At 42.8% G+C, this 26,767-nt stretch overlaps 1 protein-coding gene across 1 annotated transcript in view; it reads right to left on the bottom strand.

The window, feature by feature from the left end:
• Nucleotides 1–4,463: 4,463 nt before the first annotated feature.
• Nucleotides 4,464–26,767, bottom strand: part of SHLD1 (shieldin complex subunit 1) — a gene marked incomplete at its 3' end in the record, with an annotated part of 45,279 nt that continues 22,975 nt past the window's right edge. Inside the window, exon 3 of the mRNA XM_084261102.1 lies at nucleotides 4,464–4,975. Within this exon, the coding sequence (XP_084117228.1) occupies nucleotides 4,464–4,975 (512 nt within the window). The remainder of the gene's footprint in view (nucleotides 4,976–26,767) is intronic.

Below are 26,767 nucleotides of genomic sequence, written 5' to 3'. Positions count from 1 at the left end.
TGGTGGTGAAGCAAAGCGGGCTGGGGCTTGTACTGGTACTGTAGTTGTTGACAAGCACTCAAGAGCATGTTTGTTTTTTCCAGCTGTATCTATTGCTGAAGCAGTTGGTATTAACCTTCTTAATTTTCGCTCGCAGGATGCTTTGGATTCTGACAGACCAGCACCTGTAGGTTTATTTTACTACTGTAGAAATTATACTGGATCCTCATCTAAACTCCTTTGTTACCCTAGCACCCTTAACTTGAGTAGCTGGGGGAGGAGCTGAGGGCCTGTCCCCTCCAGCACGCATACAACACCCCTGCCATAAAAGTGAACAAGGAACACATCAAGTAGAGCCAGCAAGAATGCAGAGGTTTTGGTTTCATGACGACTCAAGGATGGCAACCTAAACCCAGACAGTCCCAGTATAAATCTATTTGGAAAAAGAGATTGCACCAAACCCCACAGACCTTGGCCATAATTTGCAGCCAGCTGGGCCAATAGGGCCTCTTCCTGCTCTGGTTAATGCCAGCAGGCAAATTTCCATTACCTCTGCTGGAAACACCCGTGGAACACAGCAGCTGTGCCCATCTGCCGGGCACAGTAAGGCAGGAATAGCAGCCCCACGTGAAACTGCAGCATGGAATCTGACCTGCTAGAAACACACACACACTCGTGCTGAGATCTGGCCAGTGAGGAAAGGTAACAGATGAGAGGTCTCAGCAACCGGGCTGACAGTAAGAGCTCTATCCAAACTGAAGTGCTGAAGATCAAATGCTAAATGTGCTGCAAGCGATGTGACTGTACTGAAGTAACCAGCCAGGAACGCTGATGTTTATCTTTGAGATCCCAACCATCCTTTCCTCTTTTTTCTTCTCCCATATGTACCTTCTGTACATCCCTCCATCTTGCTCTCCATGCTTCCTTGAACACGTCCACACTGGAGAATGAATGGCTTCCCCATTCAATGAGCAACATCACTGCAGCAAACTACCGCTTCAGGGTCAAGCCAGTGGATGGAAAACATTCACAAAGACTGGTATCTTCCTGGCAGAGGGAGTAAAGCAGCAAAGAAGCCACTGAGCCAGGAAATAGGAGGTCTCCAAGAGAGAGACCTTAAGTGCTCTTGTGTGGGTTCATTGCTCTGCTGCTGTCTGACATTGGACTCTTTGGGCTCAAAGATATCTGTGTCATTTTAAAGATAAAACTCTGCCAGGGATCTCATTAGTGTTGTAATGAAACACAGAAAGAAACTGGACGTTGGTGGAGGGGTGATGATGGGGAGGGAAACAGGACAGAAGCACTGTCAGGCTGCATTTAACCTGGCAGGGGCTGGGGGCAGGGAGGCAGACAACATCCAGGAAAGCCACTGCCCAAAAGCTCAACCTGAAGAACCTACTCATCATCCACGTGTGCTCCTGGGGCAGTTTGCCCACCGACAAATTCCTCCTTTCCTCTTCCTGAGGTCTGTTCTTTCTCCCATCACTGACCAGACATTTATTTGTGGGGGCAGCAGCTCTGGCCAAGTTTGTGCCTCTACAACCGGTAGCAGAAAACAAGGCATCCGTGGTTGAGTGTGCAGTGGTGGGAGGTATGTTGGGGTTGTTAGGCAGCTGTCCTGCTCTGCAATGCCGAGGGCTAGTTTGACAGAGAATCCTGGCAGCCCTACACATTTTAAGCTGATTGCTCCTTAAAAGCCACTTCAAGACTCTTCACCTTTCTGAACACAAGAAGGGGGTGAAGTAGTCTGTGAAAGAGCAGTTTAGTGGATCCAGAACACAGGCAGATTCCCTTCTCTTAAGCTGAGCAAAGTTCTCAAAAACAGGAGGAAGGAAATCCAACTTAATTCAAAGCAACACAACTTAGTTGTAACTGCCAATCAGCTTAAGGAATCCAAACAGACCTAAGTTAGGCCCCTGTGCTTTTGCTTACCAGAGGTAACATTCATTATTACAATTCCTTCTATGCAGCATCATAAAACGCCAAATAGGACTGTGCTGCTTTCAAGTACAGGCTGTTCCAAGCAATTGGTGAGCCTTGCTTGGAGCACCTGGCAAAGGGGAGGGATGTATTCATCTCCCTGTGTCTTGAAGAAATCAAGGAGAGATGTTTATCAAGGAAATGAGTAATGCAGACAGTTTGACTTTCAGAAGACTTGAAAATAAATATAGCAGGTTCCAGCACAGGTTTGTAAAAAAATTAATTAGCAGTGAGTGAGAAAAGGAGTGATGAGTGTTATTCTCTGTGCTGCAGTATTAACTTAATAAAGTGATTGAACTATAAAATCCCTGTGAAACTCCTTACAAATTAAGTGTTTCTCCAGAAATGGAGCTGTTCATTTCACAGTAAGAATCATCAGGTATTCTAAATTCTGTCATGTTTTGGTTCCTAACAATGTTAGGTTTCTGGAAAGACTGACAGGCTCCTCTAAACATTTAGCTTCTTTCCGTATCATTAAAAATCAATGGGACTTTGGGACCAAATTTATCCAGTTAAGCACTGCTCTGCTTCTGTAAGTACCTAAAATATGAAAATCTGCTATAGAACAAATTAGTTTCATTCTAAATTTTAATGAAAATCTAATAATAAAAGTTTGGAGATAAAATTCAGAAATTTTCCAGAAGGTTTCTTTGACTTACAAGCTCTCTGAGCAAGCTGTGAAACAAAGCAAAAATGACATCAAAGCAGTGGGCCTGGCAACCCTGGTAAGGACTATCACATAACTATCTTCTCCAACCCAGGTGTCTCTCTTAGAGCCTGATACGTCATTCAAGAACAGAACATTTATGATTGCAGACAGTAGAGCATAGATTTATGGCTGACAAACCTGTCTAGAGAGGGATAGGAAACTCTACCTGCTCCTGGGTGTCCACTTCAACACGCTTCCACATGCTGAGCAGAGGGGCCTGAACTGCAGCCCTGTGTGACAGCAGCCCCCTTCCCGCCAAAGCTTCAACAGTGGGAGTCCAATATTGCACCCCTTATCTGTTTTCCTTGGGAGTTACTGCCAGCTTCCACAAGGACAAAGCAAAGGAGAATTATAGCCACCAACTTCATATCAATGCATCAGACCCAGAGCACTTTTGATTCCCCGGGTGGCAGCGACCAAAACCAACTGCTGGGAATTAGTCCTTTTAGGTCACCTCTTAATGTCACAGGGCAAGGGACAGTCACCACAACTCAGGTGAGCAACCAGTGAGTGCACTGAGCCAGTTCTCACTGCAGCCAGTGGTGATATTGTTTACTAAAACCAGAGCAAGGAAGTTCTGGTATAAACAGCAGCAGAGCTTGATAGAGGCAGCAACCCTTTGCTGTAATGCAATGCCAGATGATCTCTACTGGGGAGCAACTAGTTCCATGGTGCAAACATCTCACAGAACATTCTCCTCCATACATCAACACACCAGGAAAGCAATCACAAGGTCTTGTGCAGTGCTAACAAAGATAATAGACCGTACTCAAGTGGTAAGCATTGACTTCCTCTCCGTGAAAGCTCTGGGATCAGACCCCACAGCAGCAGCAATCAGCAGGAGCTAATAGGTGGGGAGAGCTGGAGAAAACCCACTGGCCCTACACAATCAACAAAGCAACCCCATCTTGGACATGCAGAGATGCTGAGTTCTGCTTTTCTTAGATACTCTCCATCTTACAGCAGGCAGCTACCAGAGCAGCTGGCACCAACCCTGCAGCTTCTCTATGGACACCTCTGCAGAGCCCTTACTCACAAATCTATTTCAGGTTGCTCTTAAAACAGCTCATATAGATAGGAAAAAAATCCCCAGTTTGCTCAGCTGGTGCATTTGAAGTGTTAGAAAAATCACTAAGGCGCTAACGCTTTTCTTTCTTTTTTATCCCTTCTGTAAAAAAACCCCAACCTGCTCAGAAGCTGTATTTTTCTGCCTCATGCACATGCTGTTTCTGGTAAAAAGCTCACCCACATTGCAGTCATGATCCGTGGGATCATATGTCTGTAGGTAAACACATGCAGCTTTCAAGCATCCCTGTGGAGGCATAAGTGTTACAGCATCGGTCAGGTACAGAACAAAACCTTACATTCCCTCCCCTGGTCTGGGGTGCAGCATGCCAAATGAGTTCAAACAATTATAGTCAACAGCTCTTGGACATCCGTGCCTACACAGACTGAACTTGGGCTGGACCACCCTTCAGCGGGGGTAGGGATATAGGTCAGTTTAAAAGCCTGATGCATACAAACCATCATGCTTGATGTCCCAGCAACAAACACAGTATTGCCCATCACCCACTCAGATTAGTCAACACATCCCAAGCAGTTACATTGGGACCACACGGGGACTATGCTCCTTATGCAGTGCTACCCCATAGAGGCCAAGGTGGCAAGGTCTGCTCCAGATGAATCCCTCCATGGAATACATGGTGGTGCTAAGAGGGACAGTGTCTTTCCTAGAAAGTCACCTCTTTTAGAGTGAAAGCAAAGCTCCAATGACAGAAATAAACCAGTGTTGTGCTCACTTCTCATATGACATGTCAGGGGTATATGTTTCTTTCAAGAGGAATTGCAGGATGTCATCTGAGAGTCCGGGTGTTCTCTTTCTGTCTTCCAACATGACTTCTCCTTCAGGTGGCTTTGAAAAACAAGGAGTAGTGGGGTGGTTTGGAAAGATCTTGCACCCATCTCTGTTTAAGACCACCTGAGCCATCTGCAGGCAACGCAATGTGTATTTTTTTCCATCCCTATTTGCTAGCTCTGAGATCTTCCGTGACAGACACTGTGATGCAGCCTTGTAGGTGGGATCCATTCTGTCTGTCTGTTGTTTGCAATACGTTTTGTAGAAGCCATCAAGAGATTTCCTGATGCTGGTATCTTCTAAGCCCTCATGTTCATACATCCAGGACAGCGCAGCATCGTTAGGTTCAGTGGGCTCACACAGGCCTGCGTTTGGATAACATCTCACACTTGCTTTCTCAGAGCCTCCAGCAGAAAAGCTCGCAGGAACTGCAGAGCACAGGTTGCTCTCTCCTGCAAGAAGAAGATAATGAAATTCATTATTTACCAGGTGGTTCCTGTGGCAAAATCTTCCCCCCACCCTCCCACGCCAAGCTCTAGCAAACAGACTCTGTGCAGGAGTGAGTTAAGTGCTGCTTTAAACTTGGCTGGATTGCTAGAGGGGCTTATTGCATAGATTCATGTGAGATGGGCTGTATTTAGGGATCTCACCATTGTTCCAGCCTCGATCATCCTTGGTGACTGAGCCTGGAACAGACCTCTTGGCTCCTCTCAGTCATACTTCTAAAGAGATGGCAATAGGTGTCTGCCAATGCTTGAGATGAGAGCTGACCCACAGGGAAGTCTAGTTTGCAGCTGAAGCAGTTCTGTCTCTTGCAGTTTTCTCCCTTCGGCCCTGGATCTAGTCTTTCTCTTTTCATAGTTCTCAATTTTACTCCTCTAGCACAACATGCAGTCCAGTCCTCCAGCTTTCAGCTGCATCTAATGCCTGCAAACCAACACTGTTATGGTGACAGCATAGTTTGGGAATGGGGCCTGCAAAAGGGGACCTTGTGCTTCTACATGAAGTCCCATTTTTGCAGCACATCTGCACTCAATGCTCTCCCCATATCCTGCTGGAATCTGTAAAGGCTGAGAACTCACTCTTGACTAGCACTTCTCCCCCTTCCTTGCTGACCCACATCTCTGGGTAACAGGTTTTCTTCTGCTCCAGTGCAACCAAGGGGGATGCTTTCTACTTGCACGTAATTAACACAGCATCATCATGGGGACTTCTGCCAATGACGTGACCAGGACAATCAGTAACCCTCCCACAGCTTCTACTATGAAAAGCCTCCATAAAGGGACCTTGAATTGGGCCCTGGTACCCAGGGAGTGCTTCTAACTGCAATCTCATCTCCAAGCCTGCTGTGCCAGCCTGTTTGCCAAGCACCTGAGTCACCAACAAGAAAATTTTCCAGGGCTCAGCCAGAGGTTGCGCAGCCGTCATCTGCAAGTTACATAAGCAGGATGCAGGGAATCAGAAAATAGCTTGGTCTTTTCTAATTCTGTGAAATACAAAGCAGAGTGCAGTCCTTCATTTTGATAAGACTATGTTCAAAGGAAATCTCAGGGCAGCAGCAGAAGGCTATGCCTTTTCTCCCAGTACACAAAGAGCTATCTTCCCCTTTCTGAGTGGTCGGAGATTCATTAAAATGAAATTAAGATGTCTTTGCAGCCATACTGCACATTGCCTCTTTCTTCCTTCCCCTACTTTCTATCTTTGATCTTTCTTTTTAATTTCACTTCATCTCAGATTCTGCAGTTCTAAATAGAACTTTCCCTCCTTTTGCAATGTGTCATTTCCAATGCAGTACAAAGAAAAGCTCAGTGGCCTTCTTTTAACATCGATATATGCCCTCAGAGTAGCAAATCAGAGCTAATCAAAGAGAACAGGTCCATTTTGCCTTGGTAATCTCTCGGCCTTGGTGCCTATGTGAAGTCAGAACTGAAGCCTCATGTGTCTCTCTGGTAATCCAATCAAGCGGCACTTGCGCCCAGGCGCAATCGCAGCCCCCCACATCGTGCTGTCACCTTGCTGCTTCTCACACACAGCTCACAGCCACGCTTTGTAAAAGAGCAGCAGCTGCCTCCAGCTAGAAATCTCAGTCCCACTTAATCCAGGAAGAGAGAAACTCTGTTGGTTTCATGCTGTCAGGGGAGACCTTTGTCATGCTGTTCTGCCTTTATCCCGCAATCTTAAATTGGATCTTAGGAAAATTTCTTCACTGAAAGGATAATCAAGCATTGGAACAGGCTGCCCAAGGAAGTGGTTGGGTCACCATCCCTGGTGAAATTTAAAAGATGTGCAAATTTGGCACATGGAAACATAGTTTAGTGGTGGACTTGGAAGTATTAGGCTTCTGGTTGGACCTGATGATCTTAAAGGTCTTTTCCAATTTAAATGATTCTATTCCATTCCAGGCCGGTATGACCTCTGTTGAAGCACAATCCACCAAAGAAGTGACAAGGAAGTATTTCAGGGTGCATTCTGGGGTTTCATTAGTCAGAAAGCACTCAATTATATTACTGAGTTAACAGGTTTTTTTCAGTTACTGATTCAAACTTATGTATCTCTTACTTTTCAACAGTAGGCCCAACCCTCTTAGTGGATTAAGTTTCCAGCAAAGCCTTCTTAAGGCAAGACATGAAAAGTTAGATGCGGAGTTCCCAGAACCAATGGTGCACAATGTTGCACCATTCCTCAGCTTTCCTGAACATTTCACACCACCTCAAACCAGATACCAAGACTGATCTCTACAAATATGCTCAACTCTTTCCCTCTCTAAAAGATACCAGTCGAGGTAGAGGTCCTTCCTCTAAAGAGCTGATACTGCTGTTGTAACGCACCAATATCCTGAATGATTTATAAACCAGCGGGCACAAGCCCAGAAGCTGGATGCCTGCAGCGTCCAGAGAGAGGTTCTCAGCTGGGATGCAGGTACAGCCACACAAGCACACCACGTAGGCTAGCAAACGTGCTGCTAAAGGCAAAGGCACCATTAATCAATCCATTTCCCTCTTCATGTACCCATGCCCCTCATGAAAGCTGGGATTCACTGACAGCACACAGCAGTGTTGCTTCAAAGCTCAGATCTCTATGGCCAGCTCTCAGCAGCAGGAAAAATGCAGTTTTGTAAACTCTATCCTTCCATGGCAAACTTAACAACACAGCGGTCACACCCCCTTGTGTTGGTTTGATCTAACACCTACGGAAGTCAATACAAGATGAGTAAGTGAAACCTCGCACTCCGTTCACCTGTAATGGAGTTTCATCACCAAAGAATCTGGCCAAAATTACTTTCAGCAATTTGATTAGCTCATTTATACTACCAAGCATGTGTTAAAGGAGAAAAAAACCCCACCCAACAACAAAAAAACCCACCCCAACTAGACTAAAAATCCCCCAAAACTGAAACAGGTCATTACTCATGTCTTGATTTCATTCTCACATGATGGATAATCATCAGTAAGAACGTATATTATTTCATCTGCGCCTCCACTCCATGTTAATTGAAGTTCAGCATTTGCAGCCTATTAGCAAAAGACCCGGTGGCTGATAAAAGGATATTCTTTGTTTATAAACCCACTGATGAAAATTTAAAGTCTCCATCTGGTACAAGCACACAACCCTACTGCCTGAAGCACACAACCAAATCCTGCTTTGGACTTGGGCCACTTTCAGCAATACAACAACTCTGTGGTATTATTTTTTGTGCTTATAAAAAAGCAGCTCACGTACCAGCTTGAATGTCCTCATAAATGTGTTCAAGCACACAGAGACAGGGTGTAAAATAAGACCCCAAGAGCTCTGGCACTGCTGGCTGGATGGGGAAAATTTCCCCTCAGTTCAGGTGGGCAGAGATTTCTGTAGGTGCTGGTGCTTCATTAGAGCTGGTGTTGCTTCAATCTGTCTGTCTGTCCCTTGCAGGGGCTTAGCTGGATGCCAACTGCTGGTAATTCTCTAGTTATAACATTTGTGGTTGGATTTGTCCAAGCTTCCTGTCCTCTTCCACACAGTTGACTGCATTCCATGGACCCTGGGTCCACAAAGACCCATCCTATTATCAGGGTATGGAAGACTTATACTTTAGATCCAAATATGGGAGAGCTAAACCACCGTGTTTGTCATCAACAGTACTGTGAAAAGTGTGAAAAGAGCAATGACATCACTTGCTTTAGGGCACGCATCATTTGCCCTAGGGCTTAAGAATGACTCATACCTGGCACAGATGGAGCTCAAGTCTGAGCCCACCAAAGCGAATGCCAATCCCATACCCACCCCGGAACTGCTCTGGTGCTCTTGGGTGTTAGACACTACTGGAGCAGCCACATTCAGCAAGGCATGTCTCTAGATGGTTTGAGCCCTGGACCCTTTTCAGCCATCTGGTTGATCACATACTGTGGATAACTTGGAGCAAGGGCTGAATTTATCTGGTTGCCTCTACTGTGCCACCATAAACAAGGACCAAGAAAACTATGGGGCTGAGAAAAGCTTTTTTTTTTTTTCATAAGAGAACTAAATTAATCTGGAGACATACAAACTGTTATTACATTCACAACAGTGACTGAAGTTCAACCAGATGTTGGTTAGACGATACTAGAGCACATCCCTGTGTTGTTAATTCAATGACAGGACTGTTATCCAGAGTATCTCAGAGCAACAGACATTATTTAGGTACTGAACTCTGAGATGGGTGCTGGAAAAAGACGTGTCTGCTTCCTGCTACAGCATCCTGCCAGCTGCAAAGAGGACATTAGGATCAACTTGTCTGAACAAAGATTACCAGAGAACCGAGCAACACAACACTGGGTAGGAAAAGCAACAGAAAGAGAAGGCTAGGGGAGAGAGAAACTTCTTCCTTGGGTGAGACTACCCCAAAAATAATCAATACTTTACCTACTCTCCCCGGGAGCAGATGAGACTGAGCATAACTAAATACAGCTTTTATTACTTTTTTTTCCTTTTTTTTTTTTTTTTTTTTCCAGAGTAGCTGAACAACAGAAGAGGTTACATGCTCAAGCCAGGAAAACTCCAGCTACAGATTCCCGTCAGAGCTTAGGATACCTTGAGGCACCACCATGATTTTATACCAAGTTCAAGATCTGCAAGTGACCACAGAACCTGCCTCTTGGCAGGTGAGAGTTAATTGGTGCTCCCAAACTTTTCCTGGGAGGAAGACAGAAGACACTGCTCTGTTGGTCACAAAATCAGCCCCTTCTTGTTCTGGACACCCCAATTGCCACCTGCACCTCAGTGTGCTCTTTCTACCCACAAGTCTTCTCCCCACTGTGACTTGTTACAGTCAAAGTCATGGCATTCTCAACATCCAAAGGACAAAAGTCACCAGTTTTTTTAATTGATAGTACTTGTTAAAAAAGCACCATTCAGAAATTCTTACAGGTTGTACTACTTTCTTTTGCCATACATCTGCCAGAATGTACCTGGGGTGAAAGCAATCACACCTAAGTAATAAAGGGTCCCTAATTTTGTGGTTACTATTAAGTGAGAAGCCAAGTGAGCACGCATGCCATCCCTGAGGATTGCTATAGCCTTCTCACCACTCCTAGAAAATCCCTTCTTGCCTCTCAGACTTGTCCATATGTCCATGGGCTTGAGCTGACAGCAAGTATCCCCCAAACCATGTGATGCGTCCATCTGCAGAGCTGGCAAGAACAGGTCCCATGTCACAGCAGAACTCCCTACACACCCATGCACCTTACAGTTACATGTGCCGAGCACTTGAGACAGCCAGTGCACAGAAAAACAACTTTATTTCCAGTGGGAATGCATGTATCGTCATGGTAATGCAATTCCACTCTGCTCTGGGAAGAAAGAAGAAATGTAGGGAGAATTGAGCAGGAGTTACATGCACTGGAATAGATTTGCATTGCATGAGTTTCATTACTAACATTTAAATTTGAATAGCACCAAAAAACAAGTATCAAAAAACTAAGTACCCTTCTGCCAGGTGCTGTACAAGTACCTATCGCTTTGACCAAATGACAGATCCTAAAGCCTTTCTTATAAAGTATTGAAGAGTTGGGGTAGGATTTACAGGAAAAGAGCTGTTTTCTTCTTGCATCACTGTTTGAGAAATCTTCCAGCATTTAAAGCAAAGGCAAAATGGAATTTTCAATTATATTATCATTCAAAAAGATTGTTGTAAGCAGAGAATATTTGTTCCCTGTGGGTATTTAAACTGTGACCTGAAGGTGAAAATAAGAGTATAATAAACCTTGCTACTATGCTGTCTCCCTGATGACCAGCTTTCTCCTGTCATAATAGGCAGCGGGCTATATCTCACAAGGCAGTATCTGTGAGACTCTGCTTTACCATGGCATAACCAGCTATATTCTTCATCCACCAGCCCACGAGTGAGGCACATGTCACTGTGTCTGACTGTTGAGGAACTGGCTGGTAGCTGTGCAAATGCTGGCAGCTCTGTCAGGAGACCTGGAGGGGGTAAGCGTGGGAGGGTAGGCAAAAGGCAGCAAGAAGGGAAGGAAGAGGCTGGAGGAATGTGGGGGTTGGAATAGAAAAGGGAGGCAGTGATGGAGGGATAGTACTGCGTATAGTCCAGTCAGGCTCCCTGCTTTTTTCTTCTACCTGCTGCACATTTATGGTGTGAAAAGTTGGGGGGGGGGGGGGGGGGGCAGCCTTAACCTGTGTGGGATAAGACGTAAGCAGTTATTCTGGGGAAGCATAAACCTCTCCCTTTCTGTGTAACTCCCTTAGGAATTTGAAATTCAAGAAAAATAAAAAGCCTGGTAAATGGTAAAGTGCTTCAGAAATTCAATAAGTAGGCATAGTGCATCCCCCCAGACACTCTTCCAAACGTCACACTTGGTATTAAGCTCTGCCCTGCTCCGAGAGCTCTCAGCTGATGCCTGCTGTGCCGTGTTTTTAAGACAGCTGGAAAACTCAGCTAAATGAAATCTTTCAGAGAACGTGCTCGTTAAAAATGCTGGGTTTAATAAACCACAGAGCACATCAGATGCAATATGAACTCCTACAAGCTCATGCTGCTCATTTGCTGAAAGCCGTGAGATAGGCCTCCCTGTCATCTCACTAACCTGTTCCTAAGCAACCAGGCCCCATGGTCCAGGGCAATAGGTATGGGCAGACGCAGAGGCAGCATCATATATACCACTGCTTATGGCTGTGCCCCACAAGCCTGCAGACAATATATCCTCAGCCAGGCTCCAGAGCAATGGGATGTAACTGTCCATTAACAGCTGTTGCAACAGCATACAGGAACATCTTTCATTGCAAACACTGTGGATATTTCTGAAGACATGGGCAGCAACATAATCTGGGTGCCTGAGATTTTATTTTTACAAGGCAAGTTCCTGCCTTGGAGCTCATCATCATTCTAAGAACAGAAATAGCAAAGTTAAGAACTCTTTGAATAGCTGTATTCAAAGCGGATTAATTTGCATGACTCCGTAGCCAGTCCCGTCATCCCTCCCCAGCATCCTATTTGATTCAAATTGGGATTTTAAAAAAGCTTCTTAAGATTAAAGGTTAAAGATTCTACTATCAAGAGTAAACTTTCTCTGGAACATAAATAATAAAAACCTGTTTATGTAGCTGAAAACATCAACTGTCAAATAAAGTTATCCAGCATATGGGGGCATCAAGGGGCTTTATTATCTATCTGATGCTTTTTTATTACACACACAATCTTTGGGAACTGACAGCCAGACTCACCTTCTCTATGAAACACTAAAGACACCAATTTCCAAGATGAAACTCTGACAAGGCTTCTTAAGCTAATTGCTCATCTTGCAATTAGGCATTAAGAAAATGTGGGGAAGCAACTGCAAGAATAGCAGCACGCGTGTCCATATGCACAGTTGCAGCAGTGCTGTGCTGGACCAGCCTCTCCTTATCCCAATGATAAGGATAGCCAGCAGAACATCCCAATAAGCTCTCAGTCTTTGACAGTGCAGATCCGACATGAGCATTACCAAGTCAAGCCTCTGCCTTCTCTGTAGGTGAAAGTAAGAATCATCCTCTCATGTCACATCCCTTACTCACCAGGACCACAACGTCACTCTGCCCACGGGGAGAATTCACACCCTCTGAGTCAAGTTTGACCCTTCCCTCCCATAAGCAGGCAGAAGCCTTTTATTGAAAAGATTGATTTTTCCTTCTTTCAATCAGTAACTTGCAGCATTGCTGTTTTATACATGAAAGGCTCTAATTTAGCCCCACATCATCTTTAAGCTCAACCTATTTCAGAATAAAAGCAAAAGTCTGGTGATTAAAACCAGCGAGAATTCTGCCTGCCTCATTTGCACTGCTTAAGATTTGCAAAGAATTTAATGAAGGAAAACTGGCATTTGTGTTTTAAAGCTTCCTTGCTTTATTCACACTGTACAGCTAAAGTGAAATTGTAGTTGTTTCCCTTAATTTTTTTTTCCTGCCTAAAACTTGTCTATTCCCTTTTTTCCCAGCTGAGTCTATAGAGTCAGGTCTTTATGAACTGTTAGCTTTCTGACATAAGATTTTCCCAAAGAACCTAATTAATTGACAGAGAAGGAATTTTTATTCACACACACCTCCCCCCAGCACCCACCCCTCCTCCCCCGGTTTGGTTACTAGCTCCAGAATTTGGAAAAGTATTTGTTATGCCCACTTCTTCAGCTAAGAGCTGAGAAAGTCCCTTGGGAACCTGAGTTATCCAAGGAGACCTCTCACAGGGACATAGCTGTTGAAAGACAACATTTTTCATAGTTTTGAGGTAAAAGAGGAGCAGGGAAAAAATCCTTGTTTCTGGTAAGACACACAAAAGATGCTGTACTTTTAGACATTCTGCAGATGCCATGCAGAACTGATAAAGCTGTGAACTGAAATGAAAAGCAGACTTGAACATCTATCTGGATGACAATTAGTGATCATAGACAATTCTTAAAAAAACAAAAAATCTGGAAGAGTTATTAAATCTCATTCCTTGGGGCTTTAACAAACCCTCTGCTACAGACAAGAATGGGGCCCAACAGGCAGCACATCATACGCTGCAGACACCCATTTTGGAGGATGGGGATGAAATAAAGAGAGGGAAACTGCCTCCTATTCTAAAATATTCAGTAATGTCCATTGGCAAAGACAGGAAGCAACTGTAGACTACAAGTAATCCGAGTAAAACAATTATCACTGTATTTGCAAGTATTAAAAAGACAACAAAACCCAAAGCAATATCCGTTCCTGATATATTAAATACTTAGTCTTTCATCATTCAGTCTCACACATTTTCAGTCCTCAGGAGGGCCAACCACCCTCAGCTGATGCCTTTGGCTAGAAGAGCAGGCAGGCAGCTCTCACTGGAGATCGATAGCTCAAGCTTCAACATCACTTTACAGAAATTCTACCTTTGGCATCTCCTTGCATAGTGACAATGCCTGGAAAAAAAAAATTACGCTATTCACACAGCTGAAATATAAAAGGGAGAGCCTGTCATGACAGTGTTTCTTCAGTGAAAAGAACAGACTAGAAGACAAAAAAAATATATAAAATTTAGCAAACTATTTGCGTTATTTACAGAGTGTGTGAATTTGGAAAAGGAGAGGCACAGGAAGGGGATTATTCAGTGTACACTGCCTTCCCTTGCCATTACAGCCCTTGAAAGTCTAATTCATTACAAAGTTAGCACCTACAAACATACATACAGTATACATTGCAGAGATTCACATGCATTTCCACTCTGCTTCCAACCAGCTATGCACAGCTGTGGACACAAGTGACGTGAGAATCATAAGCAGAAAGGCAGTTTCTAGACCAAGAAAATATCAGAAAGCAAGATATTTTCAAAACATCCTTCTTGGATTGTAGGTAAAAATTATACTACTTGTAAATAATTTTGAGAGTGAGAGTTATGACTTTTAATACTAACATTAGCCATCTCCATGGAAAGTCCTGCACTTGGAGGCCTGAATCCTGATGTGGAATTGCTGCCTGGGTACCACAGGGCATCTACTGTACAACAGCTGCTGTGGAGGTTGAAAACTGAGTCAAACAAGGCAGATGAAGGCTGACCTAAATATAACTTCCTTCCAATTCTTTACCTTGCCTTTTAGTGAAATGCATCTGTGTGAATTTGTTCAACTTTCTACCAACTTATTATTCAGGTTCAGATACAAATCAGTGGATTGATTTTCAGAAGTGCTGAACACACAGATGCTCTCACCAAATTTCAAAGAAGCCAGAGAGATTTTAGCTCTTTTGAAGACGAGGCCATCTAAGCTTTAGTATACCAGTTCTTTAGCAGCAGATCACCACACACTGTACAACAAAGAAATAAGAAAGCTACGTTTTGGTTCTCAGATTTGAAGGTCCTGATTTTTGTCTAAGGCCACAAGTCTTGGACAAGAGGATATTAGGCAAAACTTCCTCCCAGAGAGGGCTGTTAGGCACTGGAATGGGCTGCCCAGGGGAGCGGTGGAGTTCCCATCCCTGGAGGTATTTAAAAGATAGTCAGATGTGGTCCTGAGGGACACGGTTTAGGAGTGAATGGCAGGTTAGGGTCATGGTTAGACCTGATGATCTAAAAGGTCCCTTCCAACCAAGACAATTCTATGATTCTATGTGTGAGAGTACTACAAGAAATGTTTGCAGATGGACTGATTCTCTCTACGTGTGATACAAAGAACTGAACTTGTGCAGTCTGTCCCTCTTCAGATCAAAGCTCTTCCAATCAGGATTGATCTTTCACTAAGAACAGAGGAACACTTGCAGACGTGGTCTCCTGAATTTACTTGCAATAAGATCATTTTAAAACTGTACTTCTTGTCTGTGTCATGCTCCTGAAAATATGCTGCATGTCAGACAAGCACAGAAAAGTTTGCACTTCTATTAGAAGCAAGAGTAGAAAAGAAAAAAACAAACAAAACCTACAAATAAATATCTTAAAAAACACAGGCAAATAGCAGGTACAAAGGTAAAGAAATCTAGTGGCATTATGGTGAAGATTTGAATGTAGAGTGAGGCAATGTACCAAACTTCCTACAGGCCTGATGTGTCTTCATGCATTGAACAGGCTGTGCAGAGACATAGCTGGCCCACAGCGCCTTGGCACAAATAAAGCAGACCTGTGGATCTCTCCCCTCCTCTGCCCCACTCGTAAAATGTGGGAACACACAGCTTGGGGCTGTTTATTTCTGCATTGCCAGAGGAAGCTTGTGCATCGGATATTGATCAAGAATGAAAGCAAAGGCTCAAAACCAAGAATGGAAGGAAGATACCAATCTCCACCTATCAGCTTTGCAAAGGCTAATAAATGAAACATTGCCATATTGAAGAAAGTAGAGAGTCAGATATATCAAAGAGTCATCAAGGAAACTTTTAAGAGATATAAAATGCAATTTCAACAAAATACAATGAAAAGCAAGCAAGATACACAAGTTTAATAACTTGGAGTATTTGTTCACCCCTAGACTGTGGCATTTTGGCTTGCTGTTTTATAAGGACACTGAATAAACATTTGAGCTACCTAGTTTTGCTACGGTTTGACTTGAAATCAAGTAATGAGGAGACAGATTATTAGGCTGGAGCAATAGGCAATATTTATGGACCATTCACAAATGCTGGAGGCTTGAGAACAGTAAGGTTTTTTTTCTTAATTATCTATGTCCTGGTTTGGGAATCACTGAAAATCTTTTCCATCACAGACAGCTTGACAGAAAATGAGGTTATGAACAGAAGTGTTTTCCCATTTAATCAGTCAGCTTTCTGCAGGAATCACTGTGTTGCTAATAAATCATGCACCTGAAAACTGCAATCAGAAATGGTTATCATGCAAGAATTCCACTGGGAGTGAATGGCCTTAATGGGCTGCTCCCACCTGCCAAACTTTTCTCAGGTAGTGTCATGGCTGTGGGACTCTGTACGCCTCTAAATGGACTAAAAAAACCTGAAGGGCAGAGCAGAAGGGAGAAGGGAGAATGTTCTTTTTAAAAAAATTACTTTAAAAGCTAAGGAGGAGAAAAATCACCGAGTAAGCAGCTAGAGCTGCTTCCATTCCTATCTCCTCACTTTGTCCTCTCAGCCAGTCACGAGAAAGGCTTTTTCCTGCTATAATCTGGCTTTGCCCTCTAAGGCTGAACAATAAAACATTTCAGTCAGTCAGGATTTATTTGCATTCCTTTAGCTGGCTGTGTGGCCTATTAGCCCTGCTTTTAAAGCAAATTTCTTAGCCATGAGAAGATCTGGGCACACTTAAACCTCTTCTGCCCCAGGCCAAATAATTCACCTGAATTAATAGCGGACACAACTCTATGAAGGTCACTGAGAGCCCAAACCCTGTTTAAAAAGGATAGAAAAGACACCACATCCCCACCATGTTTCTCATCCTATATTGAGTATTGCCCAACAGCAATTCTGCAGTGGGATGGCTCAGCTGAAAGACTGCAAGACTTTATCAGGAGAGATCCTGGTGCTGTGTGTGAGCCACTCGCTTGGACTGTTTTTCAGTAACCCCTTCAACTAGTGACGAGCTGTGGTTAGTGACAGACACTGCAACTATATGATGTTTCTTCACCATGTTACCATACAAATCATTTTAAGCCACACAAGAGGGTGCAGGCATATTAAGATCTTGCTTGAAAACATTTATGAAATACCTGTGACCAAAAAGTTAATTCATTCCTGCAAAACAAGGCAAATAAAATAGTAAATAAGCCAGAGCAAGAAAATTCAAATTTTCCTTTGATAAAGGAAACATTTTGCTTGGCCTCAGGTCATGAGATTGCCTAACTGAAAACACCCACTTCATCCAAAAATAATCACACAAGTAGCATGGTAGAGAAAAAGAGAAAACTCCTCCAAAAAACATAGGAGAGTGAGAGCTTGCTACTGCAGGGATCTATGAACGCTGTAATCTGTGTTTTTCATAATCTATCTGATATTTGCATGTGTAAATATCTGCACCATTTACAAATAGCAAAGAAAAAGACTGAATAAACATTTCCCTTGCACCTATTTTTCAAGGTGACGTGACAGCATTTGTATGACTTTCAAGAGAGTAATGAGATTAATTATTATTATGTTTGTTTAGAATTTGTTTTATAAACACTGACTAGAAAGCCTATAGACACAGACACCCAGATACTGGGAAACACCAGTAAGTTCAGATTTTTCTGCTTATTGATCAGACCCTCAAAATTTCCTGACTTTTTTTTGGCGGGGGGCATCTGAGTCTCCACATGCAACTGCTCCTCTCTCCAAAACAATATTAGAGGGGAAAAAAAGACAAGAAATAAAAATCGTGAAAATAAACATGAGTGAAGCTGAACAAATGGGCAATGAACAGATAAAAGAGAGTGGATTTGAGTCCAGACAACCAGGGGCGGCAGCACAGTGACTAAAACACATGAAAATTATGTTCCTAAAACCATCATAGATACTAAACCCAACCCAGCTCTCTCTGGGAATGCAACCAGCTTTCTGCATCCCCAATCAGAGATGGGCTTAGAGGTATCCTTGGATGGGGATTATTTAAGAAACAGTAAGTTCAACACTGTAGCCTTGCTGAAAACCATGACTTTTTTGACACTGGTCTCAACCAGTGAAGAAAACTCAGCACCTTGCTTTTGGATACATATTTGAAAGAGAAGGGAGAAAGACAGGGTGCTTGCAAATACTGCTCTACCCTGTTGAGAAAGGCTTGCTGGCCCATGAGAAAAAATAAGCTGAAAAGAAAATGTGTTTTGGAATGAATTCAGGCTGAAATGGAAGACAGAGATATATACAAATCAAACCCCATCAGGGTGGCATTTAATCAGTGCTAGTTAACCCAGTTAACTAGACAAGGTGAGAAAGTGGAATGTCACTAAAACACAGGGCACGATGGTTACAGAAGCTGGAAAACCTGGTTTAATTAATAAAATCTCTTCTAATCCATAGAGCTAGTAATTCCTAGGTAAAACACATCAATCCAGGCACCAAAATCATTTGGGGAGTGTCTGGGAGCAGGTAAGTTTTCAGACCTATGTGCACAACCTGAAACAATGGACCACTTCTCTGTGATGAAGAAAGAGGGATTGGCACAACCTAAAAAGGTGTTTGAACAATGGAAGTTCACACCTATTTTGGAGTCACATTTCATCTTCGAGTACAAGCTAAAGTTTCCCGCTTCATATTTGAGATTGGTGGTGGGGTGGGATTTAGGAGCCTAGATAATTTAGCTAATCACACCTTTAAGTAATTTTCTTTTATTTTTTTTAATCTCAAAAATTTATGATCACTTAAGAATCTTGTTTTAAAGGGCCTACAGAAAATATAATGCAAACAGATTGAATTCTGTGATTGCAGTAAATAATTTTATTTATTTATAAATAAAGCAGAGAATTCTGAAACAAAGACTTCAGTGAACATTTTCAGATCAAGTCTGGGATTGATCTTCAAAAGTTACTTAACAGGGGTTTTTTTTAGATCAAGTGTAGACAGCATGAGGAACACAAAGACCTAAGTAATTAATTTGTATTCCACTACCTTGACGACCTGCTTCCTTCATATCTTTAATTTTTTCAGGTTGATTTTTCTGTAATTCTGTCATTTGCAACACCTCAGCACCCTCATAAGGGAGGACACTTCTACAGAGTACAGTCAACTGTGTCTCTTAAAGAAGCATAGCTACAGGTATAGGAGTATACCAGAAGATGCTTACATCCAAGAATGACTGGGACATCAATATTATGAACTTATTAATAAGGTAGGTAGGTGCATTTTCCACTCATTAAATTAAGTAAGGACCAGCTGTCAGAAAACAAAATTGACATTTCAGGGATCCTCAGCTCTGAAGTTTTTAAACCTCTACAATCACAGTGCTAGTCTCATTTCCTCCACTCTACAAACAAATCCACTTTCCACTTTCACATTCCTCCACTTCCTCTTGGTCACATTCAGTACTGAAGGTTAATTGCAACTCTTAAGACAACAGAAGATAGATCTGACACTTGCTTTAGCTGGAAAAATATTTAATGCATTAAGGGCACAAAAAGGCTGCAACCCTTGAGCGAGCAATTGAATCAGGATAAAATAAAGGTCACTGAGAATGAAAATAAAACAAATACAGGTCTGTCTGCACAGAGGCTCAGTTGTGCCCTCAGTGCACCACCACTGCCCCCCGCCCCCACAACTGCCACTCGTTCTTCCTAATAAAAAAGTAACAGGCCAGTCTGTTGCAGCAGACTCGAAAGAATTCAGAGATTAAGGTCTTCAAGCAGGTGGAGACAAAAGGTGCATTTTAGTGACAGCAGCACTTGTGATCTAATGCCAATATATAAGCACAAGCAGAGCACAGAGAGCTAACACAGTGAAGCCCACCTGAAGAATGCATGCAAGGTTAATCACGGGGTGTGATCCTTTCTTTTTCAATACAACTGCAGCATCACTGCCACATGCTATAGAGTTTAAAAGATCTTGGGTTATTTTTCTTCTTTTTTTAACATCCAGTGCAACAATGGATAAACATCCATCTTCCTGCCAAGCCATGAGGAAAAGCAGGCACAGAAAGAGTTGTTTAAATCTGCTCCTGATCAACAAAACAGTGACACTCCAAGGAACACAGAGTCAGTCTGAGGACAGCAAAGGAGTGGTTTGCTGTGGAGAAGCAGGGATTGTGCAAAGCAGGAGAAAAACACCTAAGATGTTGTCGCCTTGTAGAGAGGCATGGCAAAAATGATGGCACCAGTCCATGCTGTCTCCTTTCAAAGCCTCACTCTGTGGCAGTATTGACACTGGGTGGTCAACTGCATGGTGACCATTACCATGGTTAAAACAATGCCTGCACATGAGGTGTGATGCTCGCCTGGTTCAGACTCCATGGAAGCCTTAGGAGCAGAAAATAGGTTCACCACCATGCCCTCCCTGGCAGCTGTGATCCCAGAGAGGAAGCTGGCTCTGCTGCTGTGGACTATGAGGGAAGTCCCCCTCCACAGGCCATTTCAGCATGGATGGGTGGGATTTATCCCCCTAAGAAACCACTGCATGACACTGAGACATACTAATGGCCGTGGCACATCAAACGGATGAAAATCTCTACTGGAAAGCCCAGAGAGGAAATCTGCTGGGAATTTCAGGTGGGCTTCTAGGAATTAGGTGCCATCAGCAGTATCTGCTCTCTAACATCCACTGCATCAGTGTGCCCCCCTCTACCTGCATGCACTTAACACTGCACAAGTGCCTCACCATGTTTGAGATGTCTGACTTGCAGTACAGATTTTTCATAGATTATAACAAAGGTATTAGCAGTGGTTATTTTCTCAATGACCTTTTAAGAATTTTCCCTCATGTCGCAGGACACAAATTTAAAGAACCTCTAAAATAAATGCAAATAATGACAGTTCTTATGCCTGCACAAAAAAACCCCAACCAACCACCAAACCCTAGGCTTTTTAAAATGCATTTTACATATGAGGAGACAAAAGGATTTTGTACTCTGTAGCAAAAAACAGCCCAAGGAAAAAAAGGTGATTGAAAAGAAATTCCATCCTGGCTACAGGTAAATTATATTACAGACAGCTAGTTGTCCAACAGGAACACTTTGGACTGTGATACACATCAAAATAAATCTAATTACCCTTAAAAAGCAGAGAATCTGGAAGTTTACCTAAAAAAAAAAAAGAGAAGAGCTTTTAATTGTTTGCACTGCAGACACAAACAAAAGACTAACTTACAGGCCTCAAGAGAGGTAATTATTTTGCAGCAGATATATATGTAAGAGCAATTCTGTGACAGTTCCAGATTTAATCTGCCTTTGTTTTATTAAGACCACAAATTATTTTTTCCCTTAGATTTTAGGTTTTGAGATGAACTCTGCTCAGACAGAATGCAAAACTCAATTGCAATCCACTCTCACAATGTCCTGATACTAGAGACATGCTACAGACTGTGGAAAATGCTGGGAAATGTTGCTTTTGCAAACTGAAATGGGTTGTCGTATTTTTTTATGATGACTTGGGAAGTGGAAGACTCAGGCTGCCTCATCAGAAATCCTTTGTAGGGAATTTAGTATAGCACATAAAATAAGGGGGAATACTGTTAATATAGTTTTGCTATTGGTTGTGTTAAAAGAATTATGGCAAAATCTCTCTCAAATAAGTGTTCAATTCAAATACATACATAGCTCTCCTAAAAGATGCAGATGATCCTAGACAATGAGATAAGGGGTTAAATCATGACTGAGGTCATGGGTTGGAACCTAATCAGGCCCAACAAGCAGGCTTCGACAATGCTGATTGATATTGGGGCACAAATTACCCCATCAAGGCAAACAGGCAAAATGATGTGGGGTCTCAATACCATCTAAGAAATCTAATCATTTTGTCCAGGGGTGGAATCGCCCATTAGTAAAGATAACAAACCTTTTCAGAGTCTACAAAATTAACATGCGCAAACTGAAACCTGTATTGAGCTTTGACTTCCTTCAACTCCAGGCCCATATCCCACTAACTCAGTTGCCAGGAAAGTAAAGGTAAAGGCAAGCATCTGCAAACTCACATTTAACTTCAAAGGGGCACAGACAAAAAGGGGTAACTCAGGACCCTGACAGACATGAAGGCGCCTTGGTTGAGCCTGTAAAATTCTGGAAAAAAACTTAATTCATTAAGAAACAGGAAGGAGGTAAAAAGTTCAACCTGAGGAAGGAGGTGAAAAGTTCAACCTGAGGAAGACTTCACGCCTTCATCACTGAGACCCCCGACGACCGCCACCATGAGCAAATGCGCAGACACAGTTGGAAGGACTTTATGGAAATCACCTCTTGGAACTCGTTTTAATATGAAGCGCGACAGGTGATGAATATGTATAGATGTATGACAGGGATATGGTATAAAAAGGCTGCAGGCTCTGACCAAAAGCGTGCCTACTTTGTTGGGTCACCCACTCTTGCAAGAACGTATAATAAATTACTGCTTCACTAACGTGTCTACTGAGAGTCCTTTCTTAGGACCAATGGCATTTCTAACAAGGCCAAGTCTAATGAAAGCTCCCTAACTGAAAAGAGAGTTTCATTTCCTTAAAAACAATTTAAAAGAACCCAAGCAAACCAAATCCAAACCCCCCACTCCCCAGTTTTGTAAAAAATACTAAAAAGTTGACAGAAAACAGATTAACAGATCACTGAGCACATATGAAAGGGGGAATATTTTAAGGTTTTTTGCCTGGAAATAAGCTAAAACCTATTTTAATAAAATGCTGACTCACAGCTAATGTGCTGTTTCACTCTGCAATATTACCCAAAGAGAAGAGTATTTTGGTAATAATATTTGGTTATACTCTAAATCCGCAGACTTGCTGGATAAAGCCTTTAGCAAGAGAAATCAGTGTCTGCATATCAACTTTCTCAATCCTATTTCTCAGATCGCTACAGACTGTAGCACTGATACCCTACTTTCAGCATGCTCAAGGCTGGCAGGTGAGGAAAAAAGTACAGTGTCAGCATGCAGTAAGTCCAGATCGGTGTGCTACCCTGGCACATCTTAACCTGGGTCTTGAGTATTTCCCCAGCAGCCACAAGATTGTGCAGTGATCCCATGCTGGTCACCTTGGCAGCAGAAATAGGCTGGGGGGCTTCTTCTGGTAAAGAGCAAAGCAGACCACACTGAAGAGGTGGCTGTCAAAGAGACGGGGAGACATAGAGGCTGCCATAAAGGAAGGCTACAGCTTAGGTCATCAGACAGGGCTGCAAACTTGAGCCTTCAAATCATTGCCTGAAGCTCCCTCCCCCAGATTACTTACAACACAAGCCATTTAACTGAAATGGCCAGCTGCAACCCAACATGTCAGCTTGCTGTCAGCACAAGAGTTAACTATAAAGAAAAAACCCTTGGTGGAAAGAATTACAACTGGAGTCTCCAGAAAAGCAGGGTAATTTTTTGCCTAATAGTATCACGAACAGTATCACAAAGATACTGTTAGCCAAAACCATCCACACAAATTCTTGAAACAGTCATGAGGAGTTCAACTAAATTTAAGGCAAAGGGCTATTTAATCAGTAGATGGAAAAAACCTGCTTCACTCTTTCTACCGTCTCAGGGCAACAGCTTATCAGTATTACCAATACAGCTGCTGTCAATCAACCTGCATAAAAACCAGAAGTATTTTTCAAACTTAATTTAAAAATCCAAGACTCAAGGCAGGTTTCCACAGTTTTGACAAACAAAAGCATTAGCTGTGTGTGACCACCGAACGAGCTAATGGCTGCTTCTGAGAAACCCAGTCATCTCCCATACACTATACCATCCGTGTGAAGCCTCATCTAATGGGTACTGAGCAGTATGATTTTGGGAGGCATCCGCAGACCAAGACACTGTACAGAACGAAGCGATCAGTACTCGCTTCACGCTCTCCTTTGGATACACACGCTCTGCAGGGTGTCACACGCTGTATGTCATCCAGGCCCAGGAGTGCTTTTTGTAGCACGGTATAGCTAAGGTACAACAGATGGTGTATTGCATCTCTTTTGTCTCAGTTTTTTTGCCTTCAAGCAGGACTTAACGTGCACCAACGCACATTTGAGACAGAGATATTTTTCAAAGACCACACTGAGCTTTAGGGAATATTCTCATGAACGTCCATAAAACCAGAGATGTTCCCGTAAATATTCCCACAGTGAAGACAAGGATGGTTTTGGGCAACGTGTTATAGAAAAGGACAAAGCAAGAGTTAAATCAACACAGTCACACAGATGATGTTCTAACAGATGCGGATCTGAGAACACTAGCTTCTTCTTCTTGTTACAGCAAGAAGAGGCAGAGAGAATGATATTAACATTTTTGTGAGTTACCACCAACCAGCCACAGTGCTAGAGACCGTTTAAGTTCCATAAGTAGTTTAGCTCTTGCCTATTAAGTTATGTTCTGTGATAACATGTAGTAACAGTAACAACCTATCTGGCAAGACCTAGCAGCACCCAGACCCATGTTCATAATCCAACCATGAGAAAAGAAAGCTGAGACCAAAGGGGGCTACTTGGCACACCATCACCTTTCCCATTTGTTGCGGCCTTACTATCAAAGACTTGTTGAAAGCTGCCACAGTTAAGATCAATATGGTCTTCCAAATGCATTATTCCTCAACAACTGGACTCCAAGAAAAGTGTTCTAGCTAGGTGGCTATCTGGAGCAATGAGCTGACAGTTGATATATTAATATTTCCAGTTTTTATTCTGACAGCATTACTTCTCTTTGTGAAGCCAGGAAATGCACAGAAAAAGAAAGCCTGGCAGATACTATATGCAGCAGAAAGCTGTCCAAGCAGAATACTGGGGTGCCTGCAGCGTTCACTCAAAGCTCAAGTCCTTGCCTGGTGCCTTCACTCCTGAAGAAGATGGGCTCTGCTTCTGCTTCATTGCTTGCTCCCTCCTTTCATCATAAGTGAAAATCAATATTGGAGCCAAGGCGCAGGAACATACAGATATGTAGCCAAACTCTCTAAGTTTCAAGCAACAGGCCATTTCTGTGGCTTATTCAATAGTCACTAAAGCAAGAACAATTAGAGATATCAGCATGTCCAGAAGAGAAGCAAAATCCATAGGAATACATTGGGTCCCCAGAGAGCAGCAGACAACTGTTTTCAAATTAGGAGTAAACAATGTTTTGCAAGAGGAAAAGCCCAGGCACATTATTACATGTAACAGCTTCCAAAACAGCAGTGAAGCCAGATTACATTCTCCTGGATGAAACTAGATTCCTGCAACAAGCCAATAACTTGCTGTGTGAGAAAAGCTATAGAGGTCTGCGGGCCCAGCTATTGCCTGACAGGGCATCAAAGTCTTGGAAGATTCAGAGTAAATCCCTTCATTAGGACTGCTGAACCAACCTGAGCTTTCCATCTTCTCTCAAATTTGGCCACCCATTTGATGTTTTGGGATCACTCTGGTCTTACCAGTGTCTACTGCAAGATGAGCAGTAGATCTTGAGGCACATAGGATTGTAATGTTTCTAAGGAGGCTAAATTTGCCTCCGCTCGCAGCAGTACAGCTCCATAATACTGCATTCCTTTCTGTGGAGTAATTGCTGGGGGTTACTTAGAAATTACACTTCTATTCACACTTTAGCAAAATGTACAGCATGGAAGAAAGTTCCAGGCTGGAGCTGCTGATATGCAAAGAATCCATTCCATAGAAGTTATCCAGGTAACCTTAGATGTTGGCAGTATCAGGAGAGCTTGATGTGCTAACTCTAAGAGAAACTGCACAGAAGGTGGAGCAGAGTGAAGGCTCTGCGGCCAGGCTCTGTGGTAATATAGGAACTTGATGGTACTGTGGAACCGGTAAGCTGCATAGCTGCTACCCTGAGCCAGCAGTTCCTCGTTTTCAGTTGAAGTCATGTCTTTAGGGTGAACTTTGCTTGCTATAATACCATTATAATACCAAAACACACCTCCATCCCAAAAGCTATTGCCTCCAAGGTGACCACCACTCACTGAGTAGGTGCTCTGATTTTCTGCTAATCTATACCTTTAAACACGAAACAAGGAAAATTTACACCAATCTTAACAAAGGTATGTATGACTAGGGTCACTTAAGCTCCACTTGACAGGTCAAAATCTTATAAAAATGGCTTAAGAACACAGGGATGTGGGCAGATGATACTATTGCAGACAAGTCAGTAAGGTATCATCACCATCGCTGACTTTGAGTACCAATTGTTGGGCCAAGACTCTCTTCCCCCACCACAGGGACACCTTGGATGAGATTATATGTTTAGAGTTCTGGTGCTATATAAAAACATAAAACTACTGGATTAATGTCGGTTTTAGCACACAGCTAAGAAAAGGTGAACTGGTAGCAGAGACTCCTGCCAGACTGTCTTCTTAGTAGGAAGATCAGCAAGGGGAAAACCATTGTTGAGATTCCAAAAAGCACAGACTACAACACTTCCACACAAATGAGGCCAGAAATCGGTATCTAGAAACAGCACTTGGGTAAACTAAGAATGTAACACAACAGGTTACTAGTCTGATGTATTAAAACCAGCCACATACACTTTTAAAAAGTGGATTATTGACTGAAAGATACCATTATGTTTTACATAGTTTCGTTCTATGACCAACTCTTCATCATTGCCTGTTAATGCAAGGGAAGTCATTGAGAATTTAAGTGAATGAATGTTGTGTGTATATGTGCAGCAAGAACATGGGCAAAACCAGCATTTTGTTTTCTGTGTGCAGAATCACATATGGCAATAATGCATGTTCGCCCTCTCTCTCCGCGTGGTTTAACTCATCCTGGTGAGTGCCCCTTTCACAATTACTAATTA

Source organism: Gallinula chloropus (assembly GCF_964237585.1).
Source record: "Gallinula chloropus genome assembly, chromosome: 3".
NCBI classification, from domain to species: Eukaryota; Metazoa; Chordata; class Aves; order Gruiformes; family Rallidae; genus Gallinula; species Gallinula chloropus.
This window is presented reverse-complemented; position numbering and strand designations above follow the sequence as displayed.